We start from the raw sequence: 22,530 nt of genomic DNA on the forward strand, positions 1-22,530 counted from the left end.
TAGGCTTTCTCTTATCTGATTGCCTGATCTTACCTCTTCCTTCAGCTGTTTCAATTCCAAATCGTGTTCCCGTTTTTCCTTTTCCAGCTTTATTTTCCAAGTTCTCCCTATCCCGGGAGTTACTAATTTGCTCCTCCTCTTGTTCAGCTTGCTCTTCTCATGTTCTGACAACTCATGGGTAAACCACTCTACTTTAATCATTTCTCCATGTGGTACCTCGACTGTGTTGGCTTAGTCCTTTTTCCAGCCCCCAAATTCGTTCCTAAGCAGCGGCCAATTGTTGTGATTCCCTGTGCACATAATTTTCCTGAACCTCGTCTGCGTGCCGTTATGCCTCGTCCAATTAAATTTTTAACTCTTCTATATAATTCTCATCACAACTCACCTGTTCCAAGGCATCGCCCAATCGTGCCTGAAGCTTGTTAATGTACGTGTAGTCGTACTGCTTCGTTTGCCATGGCGCATGCCATGACCACGTGGTTTGAAACGGTGGGAGGGAGCCTTTTCTGTGCTGTGCGGTTCGTTACCCTATTCATAGTAACCCTCTCCCGCTTCGTGTCGCGCTGAGGTGGAGCCGCGCCGCCATTTTGCGACTCCATTTTTCTTTATAATTTCGAAGTTTTACACCCAATCCGCTCAAAATAAAATCAATTCTAATTTGGAATTTGCGAGCGCCTTTTTTTTTTTTCTGCGCTTCTCCGTAACCAATGTTTTGGGTGCGAATGACACCAGATATTGTTGAATCGGTTTCCTGCAAATTTATGGAGGTGGAGGGATTCTCATTCGACTCCTGAACACCAGTGTTGAGGATCGGCGACAGAGGGATTCTCAGCCCACTCTGGACACCAGTGTAAAGGATTCGGACGAGTGATGTCAATCACAGTCCGCAACCATTTTGGTTTTATATACAAATCGAGCGAATTGTTGCTCAGTACGGCACGAATAAACTCAAGGCGGCAACTTTCATATCAATCAGCCAGATTTATTGGGGACACATCGAGGAACACGACACAAGCAAAACATTCACGAACGTTATAATTAATCTATAACCCGCTCTTAACAAGGGAGCTATGGGTTTTGAAGGGAGCCCTCGCGAGATAAACCTTAGACAACATGCAGACAAGACACAGAATATTTGGTGATGCCTCATGGACAAGGGGAAAGTGTCAAAGGCACGAATGCGGCTCGTGACAAGCCGATGTCAACGGATTCGAGCACCCAGCTCGAGCATGCAGCGTGGCAAAATGGCGCTCGTACTCCTTCTCCCGGCACCGCTTGCGCACCAGCGTCAACGCATTCAGCCCACGTAAGGTCGACGGCACAAGAGTGGAAGAACCACGGTATGCTCCAGCTGGCTTTTCACAAGGTCCAGCATACAAATCCAGGCCTGGCCTGTTCACCAGATTAGGCCAAATTGGGGTGTTCGGCTCCGCAGGCGGATCGACGGGATGGAAAAGCGTGTCGAGCCGTGCCGGGAGCAAAGACAGTCAGAGGCTCCGTGGTTGGATTCAGGATGAACCTGGGGACGACCTGCACGCTGGGTCCATCGCCGAGGAGGAACAGTCGTCAAGTCATTCATCAAGCAGATCGCAGACTCGACACAAGCAGTTTCTCTTGCCTTTCGGGGCGGCCTTTTCAAGAAAGCCGATCGCAAAAACCCTCATGCAGTTCCTCTTACTGCCGATCGCCCGACTCCACACTCAGGCAGTTCCACTTACTCCCGATCGCCCGACTCGATGCTCAGGCAGTTCCACCCTTGCCTTCCCGGCGCTTGCTCTGCACACTCCCCCGGGGACCCGTGATTGGTCCATCGCTCGAGATTGCAGCTGCCCTCCACCAATCGGCTGCCGACACCCCTCGCCGACCGACACTCTCAGAGCGCTGGGCGGGGAATGGTTCAGAGGGGGAAGGAAGAAGAAAAAACCGCCTCTCGGCACACCACCACTGTATGGACACTGGACAGCCTGCTACACCTCCTGACACAAATGTAACGTCCAATTACTGAACATCCTGGCTAAACATGCATTTTAGGGGGGATATGGGCTGATCCTATATTTAATAACCCACTAAGGGCCCATTTCCACAACAATATTTCTCATAGACTTCTGAATTCTTTATTTTCCTCCTCAGTGCATTGAGATTGATTTATTTTCTGTAATACGTTTGATATTTTTATTATCTCACTGGTTTCCATATTTTTATATTTATTCATTCTCCCTCTTTCCTCCCTCTCCCTCTTTCCTCCCTCTCCCTCTTTCCTCCCTCTCCCTCTTTCCTCCCTCTCCCTCTTTCCTCCCTCTCCCTCCTCCTCCTCTCTCTTCTGCCTCTTCTTTTCTTTTTTCTCCCTCTCCTCCTCCTCTCTTGCCTCAGTTTCTTCAACTCCTCCTCATCCCTTACTATCTTTGAACCACTTTCACCCCATAGAATGTCATACATATATTCATCTGGATTCTGTGATACTCTTGCATCCATAATGATTTTTCTCACAATTGAAAACCAATAAGATTTGTTGATGATTTCTAAAAGAGTTTTATATTTCATTACCTTCAGAAGTTCATTTTTATTTTATATTTTAATCAAATCTCTCTTTGTGGGTTTTAATATCAGTATAAGGCCAGTTCTTAATTGAAAATGCCTGTGTCTATGTTCCAATTCATAAGGAATGTAAAATCCAACACCCTTTTCTTGTCGGTTTCCTTGAATGCAAATATTATAATTTTCTTGAAGCCTTCTTGCTGTCATTTATGTATCAGAAATATATGTCAGATTAATATGATGACACGTAATACTGTTGTAGGACTGGGTTTCGGTGGCGAGCACGACCGCAAGGGGGAGCAGTAGAGTCGGCTCCACCGAACACACCGGAATTTAGGTCGTGACCCTCGGATAAGTTTGAAAGGCACGGGCCCCTTACAGGACCATGAATCGCCAATAATTTGACCGTGTAGGGTAGGGTTAATTACCAAACTTCAATATACCGAAGTACCCACGCGGCAAAGCTACCGGGAAATTCACAACCTCGGCAGGCCTCGAGCAGGACGAGCTGTTACCGTGCTCGAACCGCGTGTAACCCGAGTGGATGGTTACCGAGGCCTGTCAGTCCAAATGAACAATTACAGCAACAACGGCCTTCATAATCCCCAATACGCACCGTGGCAAACCAATGGCAGAAATGACAAAGAACGAGCTGGTACATTCAACAAGAGGGGAATTTATTTGCCATAATCGGGGGATGAGGGGAGCACGTAAGGGCAGAGTTATCCGAATAAAGAAGGGTATCAAATGTACAAGCAATTCCTTAAACAATTCCACTTAGAGACAGGGCCCACAGACACACACACACACAAATATCCAGAAAGAGATGGACCTCGAGGTCTTTATTGCCCCTTCAGCTCAGGAGGGAAGACGAGGTGAGGGAAGAGAACTTGCTGGCTATCTGGCCGCGTTTGCGTGGCTGGACGACCCATGAGCACCCAATGAGCACCAGGCACCAAAGGACGGATCAGGGCAGCCGAACCCAGAGAAGGCGAGACGAGGTGATCTCCCGTGATGAGATGGTCGACTGCTTGTTGTAATGTGCCAGACGAGACTCCTCGGGTGCGCTGGATGCAGTCAGCCGCAGACCCAGACAGAAGCGCGCTCGAGCAGATGGGACGCAATCTTCAATTCTTTTCCCAGCGTTTTTTTGGGGTGGGTCCGCTCCCCCGTCGCCTGCTCCCATTGGGTGGACAGCGTATCGCGGCCCCGCCTTCTTGAGAAGGACCACCCCGGCTTTGGTCCGCGCGTCGCCCATTGGGCGGAAAATGACGCATACCCTTATTTGGCGCGCAGCCAGAATGAAGCGCTCCGTGCCCATATTTGGGCCAAGCCAGAGTGAAACGTTTCGTGACCATATTTGGTGCAAAATCCACACCGCCTTGGGCATGGAATTTTGCCCACGCACACGCCCGCATGCCGGTGAGCACGCAGAGAATGCCGTGAGCAGAGGGTTGTTGGGGTAAAAATCCTATCCATAAAATAACTTCGTAGCGCACGTACACTTAATTACCCACTAAACAAGGGATGGGCCCTAACTAGAAACACTCACTTACCGATATAACTGTTCTATAAGGACCTGAATGTTGAGTGCTCATGGCTGCCAGATTCGTAACAATACCACCCCATCTTCCTGTTGTTAAATCAGTTTGTATTCCTCGGCTTTTTATAATTATCCAATTTCCTTCCTTCTTTGTCATATAAACTATTGCTTCACCATCATATAATTTCCTCTTCCCAAAATTGTGTATTTGTTGTTTGCTTATTGTGCATCCACATATTGACTGATTCTTACCAAGAGGGTAATATTCTTCTTTATGAGACTGATTAAAATCGTGTAGGTCTTGGTTGAATGAAAAAGACTAACTATATCCTCGATCGCACATATTATACCTCCATTTCTCTATTCTCATATTAACTATACTTCCTTCTTTATAAAATTCAATACAAAGCAGATAGTTGAATTTAATAAGAAAAGGTGTATGGTTTGTTGAACCAGGTGTTGTGGTTGTAAATTCTACTTGTTTAACAAAACGTGCTGTTTTATTGAAAGATATATATTGTGAGAATCACTTAATCTCACCAAGTCATTTGCGTCAGTCGGGCTTGGATAATTTATTAATTTATGAGCATTTTTCATATTAATATTTTTTGCAATCCTATATTTCTGTTGTTCAGCCTGTGCCTTTGGTGTATCCCAAGAACTGCATATTGATTTATCAAATTATTACACAAAGATAGAACCATCTTTTCCAACATGTCATTTATATTAGATTTAAAATAATATCATAAAAATATAAATTTTTGTCGAGTTGAAATAACACAAATAGACAGAATTGACCACAACACTTGGAATTTAATTCTTGGACTTGATATGTTTGAAAAACACCATTTTGTAAGAATTTTATTCCTTCAACAGGTGCTGGAAGACTATCTAACTATCAAAACAATATTTGTCTTGACTATTAAAAATACAAACCCAATGATAACCATTCCCATTATCTTCTAAGTTCATAATAATATTCTTTGTATTTCAAGATAAGTTTGTTAACTCATCTCTCATACATGTCACCACATTATCAATTTTTAATTTCTTACAATATTGATAAGCTCTAAATTTGATGTTGCATTCTTTCCAAATTCTTTAAACCACTCATGAATGCTCATTTATTGATGAGAAGCATATAATCCATTACCCCTTTTAGTTAATTTTACACCTGCTTGTGCGATAGAAGAAAGCATATCTCCAACTAACAATCTCACTTTATCAGGTAGACTTTCAAGTTTTTCAGCAAAATCTACAATTACACCACTTCCACTAATTTGTTTCTCCAACTCTTTGTGATGTCTTTCCAATTCTTTTTTGAGCCCGGAGTTGAGCCTTCCTTTCATTGGCAGTTTTCACCGCTGCTGAAATACCACCTGTCAATGCTCCAGCCACACTGAAACCAGCAAATAAAGGAATTAGAAATGGGAGAAATCCTCCACTCTTCTCGTCTCACTTGAGCAAAACATCAATTCTTACTGCTCCTTTTCTCTGAATTGTATTAACGTTAATCATACAAGGCTTTTGATTTTGAATACAAGATGATAGTTTATGAAGATTGATTTGATTAACATGTACCCCAATTGGCACTTTACCACTCATTTATATATCAAAAAATTATGTGAGACTCATCACAAAACCATTACCTGTATTAATCTGTAATTCTGTTTCTTCCAAAAGCAAACAATATGTATCAACTTCTTCACTCTCTTCTCTTTCAATGCATAGGGAAGTATCCACTCCATTCGACTTTATAGTTTCCTTTTGAGCACTCAGGTCAATCGTATAGATTGTATACTGCTTTTAAATGCTGTCATATCCAAAATGGGTTCTTTATTTCTTTTGCTTTCACACACCTTTTGGTAAGACTTGTATGCTTCAGCATTATCATTTTTTTCCCCAATTAATTTCTAATCTATCTTTTCGATAAAATGTTCCATCTAGATAAACGCAAAGTTGTTTCACCTTCGCATTATCACTCAACACATTATTCTTATCAGTTGCAGTATCAGCATCTCGTTTTTTTTAAAAATGAGCCACAAGTATCGTGGCTTTCCTTCCAGAACACCCAAATTCCACGTTTAAGTGGTTTGGTTCAGGTTAACGTGTTGGCTTCTTCATTGAAGGTATGATACATTGAGTGGTTTCTTTGAGTTTAGTCTTCTATTCAACATCTCTTCTGTTTTAAGATTAGGAGTATATTCACTAATATACCAACTAATTTCATCAATAACAAATTTATTATGAACACCAAAAGCATTAGCAATGCCAAAAAGCAATCTATTTTCATTATAATTTCTTTGCAGTTGAAATCTAATTTTAAGACCAAACAGACCTTTATCATGATCACAAAATCCAAATATGAACCCCTTTCCACAGTAATGGGTAACCATTGTGTTACATACATAGTCCATATTAAGTGTGTCCAGTTTATCTTGCAAATGAGGGTAAATAAAAGACTGACCCCTCCACTACTGGAATCCAACAGTAAGAATATAATCTAACCCAGCACAATTTATTGATAGCGTAGGCTCTCGTAGTGATGATTATTAAATGACCTCTGACTGGCTCAATGCCTTCTGTAACAAACGTGACTTTGGACCACAATCGGAAAGCCAGATTGTACAGCTTTTACGGCGATATGGACTTACCACTAATGTTATCCTTTGTTACATATTTGTCATTTAGGTTGTTATGTTATCACAAAAATAACAAGACCGTATTTTTAAAGGTTGTGCAGCTTGAGCATTTTGTTTCTTTCATGACGAATTGACAGATAGCATAACGATTGTTACTCTGTTTTCAACCCCCCAGCATTCACATTAAAGTGTATTTTTGGCAAATTTGGGGTGTGGGATATCCTCAGTAAAGTCTTTTTTACACATATAATCTAAAGCAGTTTCAATCAAAAACGTATGTGTTCATATAAAACTCTTGGTAAATCTATTTAGTTTTTAGTATAACACTTAAGACAAAGATATTTATTCCCATCACAGTGAATAAAATTTTATCTGCATGCTTTAATTTTAGGACAATAGTGGTTTTGCTATAAATAGTATATATCTACATTTATATACACCTAAAAACATGTTTGTGTTATTCTATGGATACTTTAGGAATTCTGTGATCGCTCATGAAGATAAGACTCTTAAATGTAGCATATTACTGTGGAAAAGCCCATATACCTTTAAGAGGAACTGCCACAGCAAAACTATTACCTGCTTTTGTATCATCATTATACATTCCTTTTCTTTGACTAAATTCAGGGTCTGTGTTTGTTCCCGTTACCATGTCAGGAATAAAACCTTCGACAGCTCCCTTTCCCATTCTATCACTAAATGAATATAGTGTAGATTTCATCATTTCAGATGCAGCAGAGACGTAATTAACCGCTTCAACTTCTTGTGTTCCAATATACAAACGAACGCTTTCAAACATTTTCCAGAAGAAATCATTTACGAGTGCAGCGTTTATGTAATTCGCAGCCTTGGTGAATGTAAATTTACACAACAAGAAACTTTTGGCTATATTCAAATAAGTTTGTTGATTATTTATTTCAAAACTTTTTGTTCCATTTGTATTCCAGTCTGTTCAAGTTATGACATTTACCTTGAAGTAGTCTTCTTTTTTGGTGGAGTTTGAGATGACAATGGTATCATCCAAATCATAGATACTATCAATTGCTTCCATACTTGTATTTATTTCGGGAAAAAAAGATGTTAAAACCTTTGGAACCCTGACCCAAGTATTTGAATTATTTTCTGTCGTTCTTTGGGATACAACTGAGTTTTGCCCTTCTTAATTTCTTTTATTGTTTGCAATTTATGGGATTCCTTTTGGGCATCTTTTATACTCTTTATAGCACCCGCCACATTTCCCACAGCAGAAGCAGTTGAACCAATTTGGTCTTTATGTTAAAGAATAGTTGAACCTCTACCCATTGGAGTATCAATTATCCCATCTCCTTTTTTTCTAAATTGATGTCCTACACCCCTTTGTCTCTTAGGTTTATAGTATCCACTACCAAGATACATACCTTCACCCTTATAGTATGGGGAAAGGAACATCCCATCCCCTGTAATTATTTTATATTTTCCCAACTCGTGTTTCCTCACAATAACCATCGTATTTATTTATTGGTAAAACTTCACGTTGGTGAATTCTGATGGATATAATTTCTCCATTAAAATAAATCATGTGATTATCTTGGTCGGTTTCCTCGAATTTACTCTGTATATGGTTTTCCCAGACATGGGAAGATAAACCACATTTTTGGGTTCCATATTGGGTGGTCGCTAGACTACCCTTATTCTCAGGTTTTCCATCTGTCTGTCTGTCTGTCTGTCTGTTTGTTTGTATATAATGGACAGCTCTGGAGGCCAGAGGAGTCAACCAATTTTGATGAAACTTGACTGGTAGGTTCATACCAGCATCTAGTTGTATGCTTTTGAGCACCGTTGCTGTGGACGCCACCGTTGCCTAGCAACGGGACTTTGAAATTTTTGAAAAATATTTTTTCCCCGAAAATCAAAAATCGGCTTCCGCTCTTTAATGCCCACTATAATCAACCTCTTTGTCAAAAATTTTCAGCCTGATCCGTCAAAAACTGTATGACTAGTATGCAGTTATATTTTACTATATGCTTTCACCACAACGTTCGCGTTGGGATTCCCTAACGTAGGGTTAGGGAATCGAACACAAATGATGAATGGACAGTTGCTCATTATGCTCCTTTATGGAACAACGAATGGCAAAATGCCATCTGACGTGTTCTCTTATCCACATCTATCTATAATTCCAGCTGTGTGTGTGTGTGTGTGTGTGTGTGTGTGTGTGTGTGTGTGTGTGTGTGTGTGTGTGTGTGTGTGTGTGTGTGTGTGTGTGTGTGTGTGTGTGTGTGTGTGTGTGAGACCGCTGTTTCTCGACAACCACTGGTCTGATCTAATTGAAACGTGCCAGCTATATTGCTGGGGAAAAGACCTGAGTACGTGCCTCTTCAAGGTTTGATATTAATCGGACAAGTGCTTCCCAAGTTATGGCCATTTATTTACCAAACAACGACAGGACATGTCGCTGTGTAGGCGTGGCCGATGTGCCATTTAGTTACCAATCACAGGACACGTTGCTGCGTAGGCATGGCCTTTGGGGAAGAGATCCTCAGCCGCGTTCCCCATTACGGGTTACAACGTACGGACTTACGGATAGTGATGACACTGTATTCTAATAATTTCTCGATTTCATATGCGCATTTATAGATAAACACAATGCCCCAATCCAGTCGTCGTATACGAGAGCGAAGGAACGGCCTATGTGTTTGTTTGAAAGTATTTTTTTTTTTTTTTGGTTTCCACGCACGTACGGCCACGCACGTATGGCCATGCACATACGGCCATGCATGTACGGTCACGCGAGAGCGAAGGAACGGCCTGTGTGGTTGTTGTTTCTGGCACGCGATTTGAAAGGTTTTTTTTTAATATTTTTTTTTGCACGTACGGCCACGCACATACGGGCACATACTAGTATTTCAAATTCGCCTTAGTCTAGCGACTACCCATGTCGCTTACCGGCTTGTTGAACTTCTAACCAATTGGGGTTGAGTATGCACTGAATGAAAATATTGTATTTTTTCTTCTTCCATCATTATAAGCACCATCAATCAAATCTTAGTGAATTAACACTGAATTTATGCCTGAGGATATTTGAATGACTATCACTGTAAAACATCCCATTAGTTTCAATCTTTTTTGAGGAGAAACCCAATAACTCTCTTAATGAATTATCAATTGTGAAATCAACCTTGTACTTAATATGTTTAATCGTTGATTTTGAAGTATGTTTTTGAATATGTATAACAATATTTTTTGGTTCATCACCCTGTTCTTTCATAAGGCGAGCAATTTCGGAAGATATTTGAGAAATCTCATATTCTCCGGGTGAAACTGTTATCGTTTTGTATCCACTTCCCGGATTATAACTAAACTTATCATTTTTCTCTGTGATATTAAATAAGGTATTATAAGATTCGATGGACAATAAAGACGCCTCATATTCTTTTGTTGCATCAAGTTGTAGTGGGTATGGGAATGAAGATGTGTGGTCGCTTGTTGTGAAATTAAAACTAAGGATTGTGCTTCTACTCTTATTTAATATGGAATAAAATATCTTTGTATTGACATTTATTATTTTCATGTTCATCAACTGGTCTAAAATGGCTGATGCTTCATTAAAAGAATTATTTCCAGCCTTCTTACTACCTAACAGCAATAACAGTCTATTAACTAATTGTGATGGGTCATTTGGAAGAAAACTAACACCTGAACCAAGGATACTTAAAGCCTGAATAATGTGTTACTCATTCTCATTCTTCCTACTTTTACCAGATAGACTAACCCTATAATTAAGAGAGTCCAGCAGATCAATATATGGGACATTTTCACAAAAGCGGGTCAGGTAACGGTAAAGACTGTCCGAGAATTTTTATCAAGCATATATTGCCCAGTCAGTGCAGAGGCCTTATGGTGATCCTGCATTGCTGACATAATTTGAACATTTTTCTAGGCCTTATAAGGGGTTCAAGCACTATTTCGAGAATATCAAAGAAAGTTGATTTTTGAGTTTGTTCTTTACCGTTACCTGACCCGCTTTTGTGAAAATGTCCCATATACTCTGTCATCCTTATTTTTCATATCCAATGGTTTATCAAAATACTTTGACTCATTCCTCACAGTTGAACCTTGTCTTCCATCTTTTGTGAGAAGAAACATTAATTTTGGAGTTAGTTTAACAGGGGGTTGAGCAGAACTCAAGAACCTTAATTCATCACAAAATATCAATCCCTTTTCTTGAACAAGATGGAATATTGCTGGTTGTTCTGTTGGAATGAGTCCTGCTTTGGTTTTTGAATCCGCTGAATATTCATTGTTTTGAAGAGCCTTCACAATGTAATCAGGGGATTGATTAATCTCTTCCAGTTGTTGAAATAATCCTTCATCATCATATTCTAATTCTCCGATATGCTCTAATTCTTCCTCCTTCATTTGACTGAAATCTTTTAACATTTGAAGTTTTTTTTAGGAGTATATTCTATTGTGGGAACTGTGGAAGCTTCTTTAATTTTTTGTTGGGAAGTTTTTAAAAGTGGTTTAAAACATTTATGTTGTTTTCTTTCAAATGCTTCTTCAACCGTTAGTTTGTGTCTGTGTTTCCTATGCTGAATTAACACCAGGTGTTGTAAAACAACTTTTGAAACCAACTCTTGATGTTCCTAAAATATTCTTGCTCTTTCTTTCGCATCCATTTATTTTTTGGAAAATATCATTTACTGAATTGTTGAGGTCAACATGGAAATTTTACTTTTCTTCATCATTAAAGCAGATGTGTTCAAATAAATCCTTTTCTTTAAATATTTCATTAAATTCTTTATTAACATTAATACGAGTTGTAATTTCTTCTTCACTAATACTTGTATCTCTGCTTTTCATGTGCTTGTGTTGTGTTTCTTCATCAACATCAAAACTGAATGATAAAATCTTAACTCCATTACCACTCAGATGTTTAATAATTTGCCTCATTCCTTCTGGATTAGCTTCTAATATCCCAAGACTACCAGATTTTAGTTTCTTTAACTCACTCTTACAATGTGAATATTTTGTTGTACCAAGAGACCTCCTGAAATATTTGACCTTCATATGAAATATATGACCTCAATCGCATATGTTCCTCCACTGAAATGAAGTAATAATCTTTACCTTCTACTTCTCCTGGTCGCATTGCTCTGGTTGTTGTTGATACAATACAAATCTCACGGTGTTTTTAAAAAAAACTTACAATATTTTCATTTTTACTATTCAAAAATCTTGATTTATGAAAGTTTTTTTCCTGAAGCAGATTTACCCACAATATTAATAATAGTTGCCATTTATATATGCAATTGCTTGTAGAATAAAAAAAAAAAAATCTCTTAATATCTCATCTTGTTTCACAATAATATATTTATATTTTTCAGTTGTGTGTTTCATAAAATCCCCAAATTCTTTTTTACTACATAATGTGGAACAATTGTCTCTCCAAAAATTGTTTATATCTCTTGAATTTAACTTGAATAAAATAAAAGTATTCGCATTGTTTCTTGTTGAGCGATGAGGGAGTTTAAAGTATGATTGACTAAGATAAATACAATTACAAGAAGAATGTCTCCCTCTTGTGTCGTAGCTATCCATTACCATTTGGTTTCTCTCATTAACACAATCGTCAAAGATAACGATGTTCTTTTTTGATTTATCCAAATCTTGGGGTGAAGGTAAATCATCCGTATTTATCACGAAGAATACAAGTTATCGGTTTTGATTTATTTTTACATTTCTGTGTATCACAAAATAGTTGTATTATATCTTCAATGTTGTAATCATTTAGTTCGTTTTGAAGTTTAAATAAACCGATTATATCTTCTTTTTGAAGACCCGCATTAAAACCTTGTGAGAGTAGTTGATACTCAGGTTGAAAACTTGACGTAAAAATTATTAAATTATTATAATCTAAAAAGTTTGGAGGAGCATCTTTAAAAGGAGGCAGGTTTTTCCACATCCACTTGAACCAACTATGAGACATCTTCATGAATTTGGAAGATTTTCATGGTTGTTAAATCTTATCTTATTTTCCCAAATGGGTAAAAAAATCATTCATTTATATATTTGGAAAACAGGTTATTTAATTTTTTATTGGCTTTTTTAGAAACTCTATATTTTATCCTCAATTCATGTTTAATTTCAAGTTAATGCATTATTTTATAAATACAATATCGTGTGTTGATATTTCCCTGAAAATGACAATCGTTAATAATATCAATCATCAATCCATGAAACATTACCGTCATTTGTTCGGTGTCTTCTCATGTAAGAAAAGGTGTTTTATCATCCTCATACTTTACAAGATTAACAAGAGAAATGAATGTTAAATAATTCATTTTTGATGTAATTTTGAAGCAGTTATGTTCTTTTTTATATTTTTTATTTTTATTAATTGGAAGATAATCACAGAACATACATTGTTTATGGGCTTCTGACTCTGTATTTAATCCCACTCTATCACATGCAGGACAATTCTCAAATTTGTCATGTGGAGAATCAGGGAATTCAAGAGGCTCAAGATCTGGTAAACTATTCATATTTATAAAGTAAAACCTTACTTCAAACAAAATTCATTTTCAGTATTTTCATTGGTGCTTTCACAATCATCTATAAAATTACTTTCATAACTATCGTTTGAACACAAACTCTCGGTATCATTGTCTTCTGTTCCAACAGAGATGCTATCATCACTCTCATAATCTTCAGTTGAATAATGACTCGTATTTAATTAGTAGAAAAAACATTACCATCTATATCGATGCACTTTTTTTCATTAACAGATTCAACTACGACATTTTTTATATTGAAGGTAATTTTAAAATGGTCCTTAACTACTATTGAACAAAATGTCATTTCACCTGATATGTTAATATCCTTTATTTCATCAGGATTTACATCTTTAGGGTTGTTGAAAAAAAATACAAATTTCTCCTTGTATATTGCAGATGGTCTTATTTTTTTTCCTTCTAAAGCTTCATACATAAGGTTTTTCTTTTTTGATGCTTTTTCTAGTTTTGAATATATTGCCAGAAGGAGAGGATAAACTTTTGTTGGAGCTACTTTGATGTTCTTCCAGATATACAAAAAGTCCTTCTACTGAAGGAAATTGAAGAACTCATTATTTGTCATAATTGCTTTTATCCAGTAGTTGTTATATTTATCTTTATTCAATTTTACATCCTCGTCATATTTCTCAGTATCTTTTACAAATGTAGAGATTGATTGAAACTAGTCCTTTGTGTCTTGATACATTGTATTTATTAAGTAAAAAAAGTTGGTGAATAAAATGGTTTTAAGCACAGATTCACCTCTAAATTAAATGGAATTTTCATCAAGAAAATTTAACTTTAAACAGAGTTTTGCTATATAAATATGATGAATACAACATACTGTGACGTTTGTGGTCATGAATATAAATGTTATAAAAAACACCTTCAAACCAACAAACACACATTCAATCTTCTTTGACAAATATCTTCATTTGAACAAGAAACAAAACATTGTGATAGATGTAATATTAATATTCTGAATTTTTTTTATGGTAGACACCTTCAATCATGCAAACACAAGAAGAATGAAGAAAGGGAAGGGGTGACTAAATTCTCTATTGAAAACACTGATGGGGCATTTAAAGGGCATATAAAATAAGATTGTTTTGCTTTGAAGACCCTGGACAGTCTTCAATCATTGAAGCTGTTACATATGGTTAAACAAAGTATTGAAACTATAATTAAAAACACATTCAGTGAAATGAAAACTTTAAAGTTTTATATGGGAGTGAAATTGAATATGGTAAGAGAAGGTGATGAAACTACTCCCTATATGAGGACAAACCCTCACTTTATCTTATCGTTTCAAGATGTTGTAAGATGTGATGTTTATGATGAACTCCAGAGACAAGAACAAGATGTTGATAACACTGTCGTAGGTTGGTGGATTTGCGATTACTGAAATAATCTTTTTATATATACACATCTTAAAATCAGATCCTCTTAAAGCTTCTTCTTATATTGATTTACCAAAAGAGATAGAACTTAAGAAAGCAGTTGTTAATATTCAAAACAAAGATAATAAATGTTTTCTCTGGTCTCTTCTTGCTCACTTACATCCTCCACAATGGAATCCTGAAAGGGTTGAACATTATAAGAAATATGAGAATACATTAAATGTTAAAGATTTAAAGTTTCCAATGTCATTGAGAGATATTCCTAAATTGGAGAAAATGAATAATCTATCTGTTAATGCATATGGATTAACGGATACAAACAAAGTTCAGATATTGAAAATTTCAAATAACTATAAAAATGATGAAACACACGTTGACCTTCTATGTTATAGTTTGTGGAAAATTCACATTGTGCTTCTATCAAAAATTTATCAAGACTAATCACCTCACAAGTATTCAAAAAGAACAAATAAAACATATCCCTGAAAGAGATGTCTCAACTTCTTTCATACGAAAGAACGATTAAATCAACATTCAAAATACTCTCGTAATCATAAATCAACCGTAATTAATATACCAAAAGTAAGAAAGAAGGTATCATTCAAAGATTACAACAAATCCAACAAACATCCATTTGTGATGCATGCTGATTTTGAAACTATCCTTGAAAAGATGGATACTGTTTCTCCAAATCCAAATAAATCGCACACAAATAAAAATCAAAAACATACTCCTTGTGGTTTCTGTTATTATATCAAATTATCTGTTGGTGATAAATACAAGTTATAACTTCTTGAGGAGAAGATGCCTCAGAGGAGTTTGGAAGACGATTGGAAAAAGACTGTATACGACTAAGATAAATAATGGTTAAAACCTATAAACCAATGTCATTAACAAAGGGAGAGAAAAAGGAATTTCGGAAGAACAGTATCTGTCATATTTGTGAGGAGAAAATTGAAGGAGAGGTCAAAGCTGGGAATCATTGTAATCTTACTGGTAAATATAGAGGTCCAGCTCATTCTCATTGTAATCTTAATTGCAAGCCCCCAAACTTTATTCCTGTCTTTCTTCACAACAACACCCACTATGACACACATTTATTTATAAATGACCTTTCAAAGACATCTAGAGATGTTTCTGCCATTCCTCACACAGATCAAAAATACATCTCATTCACACAAACAATTCACACATCCCCCATAACCCATATCAGATTTCTTGACACATTCAAGTTTATGGCAAGTCCATTATCTAACTTTGCATCAAATATTAAAAACTTTCCGAATCTTAAATCGCATTTCTCAAATCAAGAAGAGATTGATCTCTTATCACAAAAGGGAATATATCCATATGACTATATGGATTCATTTGAGAAGTTTAAAGAAACTCAACCTCCTTCAGAGTTGGCAACAAGTTGATTCACGTTTCTGTGTGTCTGGACAGTCAATTTACACCTGTTGCACTATTCTAACACGGAATCAGCAGGGTCGTACACTATTCTGCATTGGGCCTCCTGACTATCAAGGGAAAGTTTCCAGAGCAAGTTGAATAAAACTTGTATTCCCGATGGAGATTAGACATAAGCTAAAAAGGTTTGGGAGAAGTTTAATATAAAGAATCTTGGAGAATATCGTGATTTATATCTTAAAACTGATGCATTATTCTTGACTTATGTGTTTGAAACTTTTAGAACAATCTGTCATAATAGAAATTCTTATGGATTAGACCCCGCTCACTATTGCACAGCCCTGGGTTTGGCTTGGAGTGCCATGTTAAAAATGACAAAACAGGATTTGGAATTAATCAGTGATATAGATATACTTTCAATGATATAGAAGGCAAAAAGAGGAGGAATATCTCAAGTATGTTCCAAGAGATCTGCTAAAGCAAATAACAAATATCTTCCTAATTATAATAAGAATGAGGACAACTCTTACCTGATGTATTATGATGCTAACAATTTGTATGGGTGGGCTATGTCTCAATCTTTACCTTATGGAAAATTTAATTGGGTTCAAGAAAAACATCATGAAAAAGTTTTACAAGACATTGTTGTCTCCTCTCAAAAATAATTGGATGAAGCTGAAGTTGGATATTATTTTGAGGTTGATTTAAAATATCCAGGAGAACTTCATAACAAACATAAAGACCTACCTTATGCCCCTGATAAAGAATGGTAAAGTGATTACCAACAGTCATTTAATTTAAAAGGTCATAAAAGGTAATGAACCTGGTGTTGGCGCAGTGGTAAGGGCAGTGGCTTGGGACCCAAGAGGTCCTGAGTTCAAGCCCCGTTGGGACACTGAATTAATATATGTACCAAGTCGTTATAGTTGTTATATTCCATTGACACTCATATATATATATATATATATATATATATATATATATATATATATATATATATATATATATATATATATATATATATATATATATATATATATATATATATATATATATATATATATATATAAATAAAACCAACTCGAAAACACCAGGGGGTTGACTCAGCCTGCCATCCTTCCGAGGTCGGTGAAATGAGCACCAGTTGTACTGGGCCCGGTGTATGCCCCGGTTAGAATAGGTGTACCATATCCCTGTGTGTCATAAGAGGCGACCAGGGTTGCGTCAGGAAGGGCATCCGGCGTAAAAACCTATGCCAAATCATTATGCGGACAACAAAACGAATTTCCATACCGGATCGGTCGAGGCCCGGGTTACCAACGACCTCCACCGGTACCGGTGGTCAGCAGGGTACCAGTGGAAATTGTGCTACTGCTGGGCGAAGGAGGAGAAGGAGATGGGGAAGGCGAGTCCGGAGGCAGTGGGAGAGGGGGAAGGGTAGAAGTGTGGAGGTGAGAGTTGGAACTCTGAATGTTGGGACGATGACTGGCAAAGGGCGAGAGTTGGCTGATATAATGGAGGGAAGAAAGGTGGACATACTGTGTGTACAAGAGACCAAGTGGATGGGGAGTTAGGCGAGGAGCATTGGAGGTGGTTTCAAACTGTTCTACCATGGTGTGGATGGGAGGAGAAATGGTGTCGGGATAATCCTGAAGGAAGATCAAGTCAAGAGGGTATTGGAGGTGAGGAGGGTGTCTGACCGAGTGATGAGTGTGAAGTTGGAAATTGAAGGGGTGATGATGAATGTCATCAGTGCATATGCCCCACATATGGGGTGTGAGATGGAATATAAAGAAGATTTCTGGAGTGAGTTAGATGAAGTGGTGGAGAGTGTATCCAAGGATGAAAGAGTGGTGATTGGAGCAGATTTCAATGGACATGTTGGGGAAGGGAATAAAGAGGATGAGGAGGTGATGGGGAGGTACGGTCTCAACAAGAGAAATGTGGAAGGGCAAATGGTGGTAGAGTTTGCAAAAGAATGGAAATGGCAGTGGTAAACACGTATTTCAAGAAGAAGGAGGAACACAGGGTGACATACAAGAGTGGAGGAAAGTGCACACAGGTGGATTACATCTTAAGTAGGAGATGCAACCTGAAAGAGATTAGTGACTGTAAGGTTGTGGCAGGGGAGAGTGTAGCTCGACAGCATTGATTGGTGGTCTGTAGGATGACTTTAGAGGTGAGGTTGAGGAAGAGAGTGAGGGCTGAACCAAGGACCAGATGGTGGAAGCTGAAGGAGGAAGACTGTTGCGTGAAATTTAGGGAGGAGGTGAGACAGGCGTTGGATGGTGGTAAAGATGGGTGGGATGATTGGGCAACGACAGCAGAAGTTGTGAGGGAGATAGCTAGGAAGGTACTTGGTGTGACATCTGGACAGAGGAAGGAAGATAAGGAGACTTGGTGGTGGAATGAGGAAGTACAGGAAAGTATAAGGAAGAAGGGGTTGGCGAAAAAGAAGTGGGATAGTCAAGAGAGAGGAAGAAAGTCGGCAGGAGTACAAGGAGTGGCGTCGAAAAGCAAAAAGAGAGGTGGCAAAGGCCAAGGAAAAGGCATATGATGAGCTGTATGAGAAGTTGGATACAAAAGAAGGGGAAAAGGATTTATACCGATTGGCAAGACAGAGGGACCGAGCTGGGAAGGATGTGCTGCAGGTTAGGGTGATAAAGGACGCAAATGGGAATGTGCTGACGAGCGAGGAGAGTGTGTTGAGAAGGTGGACGGAGTACTTTGAGGAGCTGATGAATGAAGAAAATGAGAGAGAGAGAAGGTTGGAAGAGGTGGAGATAGTGAATCTGGAAGTGGGGTGGATCAGTAAGGATGAAGTGAGGACTGCTATGAAGAAGATGAAAAGTGGAAAGGCGGTTGGCCCAGATGGTATACCAGTGGAGGCATGGAAGTGCTTAGGAGAGATGGCAGTGGGGTTGTTAACCAGATTGTTTAATAAAGTCTTGGAAAGTGAGAGGATGCCGGAGGAGTGGAGATTAAGTGTACTGGTTCCGATTCTCAAGAATAAGGGTGATGTGCAGAGCTGTGGAAATTACAGAGGGATAAAGTTGTTAAGCCACACCATGAAGTTGTGGGAAAGAGTAGTGGAAGCTCGGTTGAGAGGAGAGGTGACGATCTGTGAGCAGCAATATGGGTTTATGCCAGGAAAGAGCACCACTGATGCGATGTTTGCTTTGAGAATGTTGATGGAGAAGTATAGGGAAGGCCAGAAAGAGTTACATTGTGTGTTTGTGGATTTAGAGAAAGCTTATGATAGGGTGCCAAGAGAGGAGTTGTGGTATTGTATGAGGAAGTCGGGAGTGGTGGAGAAGTATGTGAGGATCGTGCAGGATATGTATGAGGACAGTGTGACAGCGGTGAGGTGTGCGGTAGGAATGACGGACCGGTTTAAGGTTAAAGTGGGATTGCACCAAGGATCGACTCTGAGCCCTTTCCTGTTTGCAATGGTGATGGACAGGTTGACGGACGAGATCAGACTGGAGTCTCCATGGACTATGATGTTCGCGGATGACATCATGATCTGTCGGGAGAGTAGGGAGCAGGCTGAATCGAGCCTTGAAAGGTGGAGGTACGCACTGGAGAAGGGGAATGTTAGTCAGTCGGAGTAAGACGGAGTACATGTGCATAAATGAGAGGGAGGGTGGTGGTATGGTGCAGTTGCAAGGAGTTGAGGTGGGGAAGGTGGATTGGTTTAAATACTTGGGATCAACTGTCCAAAGTAACGGAGAGTGTGGGAGAGAAGTGAAAAAGAGAGTGCAGGCAGGATGGAGTGGGTGGAGAAGAGTTGCAGGAGTGATTTGTGACAGAAGGGTAGCTGCAAGAGTGAAGGGGAAAGTATACAAGACGGTAGTGAGACCAGCTATGTTGTATGGTTTGGAGGTGGTGGTGCTAACAAAAAGACAGGAAGCAGAGCTGGAGGTGGCAGAGTTAAAGATGCTGCGATTCTCGTTGGGAGTGACGAGGATGGATAGGATAAGAAATGAGTATATTAGAGGGACAGCGCAGGTATGACGGTTTGGAGACAAAGTGAGAGAGGCGAGATTGAGATGGTTTGGACATGTGCACTGGAGGGAAACGGAGTATATCGGGAGAAGGATGTTGAAGATGGAGCCGCCAGGCAGGAGGAGAAGAGGAAGGCCAAAGAAGAGGTTCATGGATGTGGTGAGGGCGGACATGCGGGTGGTTGGAGTGTCAATGGAAGATGTGGAGGATAGAGCGAAATGGAGACGGTTGGTCCGCTGTGGCGACCCCTAACGGGAGCAAGCCGATAGAGGAAGAAGATTTAATATAAAAGGTAAATCTCCAAAAAAACGACTGACTACATTAAATGATAAAGAAAGTTATGTTTTGCATCAAAGGAACTTGAGACAACATTTATCTGCTGGGTTGAGAGTTTGGAAAATTCATAGGATTTTGAAATTTAAACAGTCATTGGTTAAAGAAGTATATTGATTTTCATACAAAAAGAAGAACAGAAGCAAAAACAGATTTTGAGAAGGACTTTTATAAATTAATGAATAATGCTGTATTTGGAAAGACTATGGAAAATGTTCGGAATAGGCAAAACATCAGTTGCTACATCTTGGAAACAGGCTTCAAAGTTAATTAATAGACCAAGTTTTGAGCGAGTGGAGGTGTTTTCAGAAAACTTTTGTGCTCTTCATTTGAAAAAAAGAGAGTATTGAAATGGATAAGCCTATTTATATTGGAACATCAATTCTTGACTTTTCAAAGTCGTTTATGTATAACTATTGCTATAATAATTTAAAACCAAAGTGTAAGGATAATGTATCATTGGTGTATATGGATACAGATAGTTTTATATTAGAAATTAAGACAAGTGATATATTTGAGGATATGATCGATTATATATATTTATTTATATATATATATATATATATATTTATTTTTATATATTTTTATATATATATATATATATATATATATATATATATATATATTTATATTTATATTTATTTATATATTTATATATATATATATATATATATATATATATATATATATATATATATGATACAAGTACTTATAAGTCAGGTGATGTGTTGTTTTCATCAAATAATAAAAAGGTTATTGGTAAGTTTATAGATGAATTGGGTGGGAAGGTAATGAGTGAATTTATGGGATTGAGATAAAAGTCTTGTGTTGAAAACTACATTGATAATAATCATAATAATATTGAAGGGTGTGATAAGAAGCCAAAGGGAATAAACAAAAAATATAATCAAGGATACAATAAACTTTAAACATTATTACAACTGTTTAACCTAAAATAAGGAAGAGTAGAGAAAAATGAATACAGTAAGAAGTTATAAACATCAATTATATGCAGAAGAAGTAAATAAGAAAGCATTTGGAGCTTTTGATGATAAAATATATATTTTAGAGAGTGGAATCAATAGTTTCCCTTTTGGTTATAAGTATTAGTGTTAAGATATTGGGTTGGGGATTTTAACAGGCCACCGCCATCTTTTACTGATTTATGAATGATAGAACCAAGCAATAACCAAACCAAAGAGTGGAAATGTAATCAGCCTTGGTATTTAAATGGGAAACATAATGAATGTGAAAATTATCAAATATGTCTTATTGAAGAAATAACCAGGGTAAAAGTAGATAAAACAAATAAGCGAATAAATTTAACGACAAATAAGTTGGAGGATGTAAAGAAAAATGAAATATCCTTGAATGGACAGAAAACTTTGATGGTTATCAATTGAACAATGAAAAAACAATTTACTACAATCTCAAAATGATATGTGGCTCAGGAGGTGGTCAGACAAGAGCATTAAGAGAAGTTTATCATGTCATCTCTGCTCAACAAAGATACTTAAACCAAGAACCAAGTTCCAAGTTAATCTTTGTGAATATACTCGATGGAAATGAATGTTCAAAGAAAATTAAGTTATTCCCTAAAGTAGAACATGGACAAATATTCGTTGGTTCGCTCTTTGAGTGTAATGAAAATATGAAAGGACTGTGATTATGTTGGGGGGTAGAAGTGCTTCAATCACTTAGTCTCAATTTTTCATTTGCTTGTATGGGAGGGAAGGGGATAGATGGGGAGGAAGTGAGTCTCCCATTTTGAGCTTTTGGGGCTTGGGTCAAATAGTTTTCCCCTTTTTTTCCCATTCATTTGAATGGGCGTCCCAGAAGCAACATTTATCGTGTGTGTGTGTGTGTGTGTGTGTGTGTGTGTGTGTGTGTGTGTGTGTGTGTGTGTGTGTGTGTGTGTGTGTGTGTGTGTGTGTGTGTGTGTGTGTGTGTGTGTGTGTGTGTGTGTGTGTGTGTGTGTATTGTTGTTCATAAAGCACAACATATTCTTTCTGCTAACTCCCCTACCCCCATCTCTCTCTCTCTCTCTCTCTCTCTCTCTGTCTCTGTCTCTGTCTCTGTCTCTCTCTCTCTCTCTCTCTCTCTCTCTCTCTCTCTCTCTCTCTCTCTCT

General features: G+C 38.0%; 1 protein-coding gene across 2 annotated transcripts in view; it reads left to right on the forward strand.

The window, feature by feature from the left end:
- LOC147033374 (uncharacterized) overlaps nucleotides 1-22,530 on the forward strand; it is a 108,827-nt gene that overhangs the window by 67,797 nt on the left and 18,500 nt on the right. For both annotated transcript variants that reach the window (XM_085854103.1, XM_085854111.1), the window contains exon 4: nucleotides 13,175-13,231. In XM_085854103.1, the coding sequence (XP_085710229.1) occupies nucleotides 13,175-13,231 (57 nt within the window). The remainder of the gene's footprint in view (nucleotides 1-13,174; nucleotides 13,232-22,530) is intronic.

This window comes from Eptatretus burgeri, chromosome 2 (genome assembly GCF_056783735.1).
Source record: "Eptatretus burgeri isolate ZD-2024b chromosome 2, Ebu_testis_v1, whole genome shotgun sequence".
In the NCBI taxonomy this organism is placed as follows: Eukaryota; Metazoa; Chordata; class Myxini; order Myxiniformes; family Myxinidae; genus Eptatretus; species Eptatretus burgeri.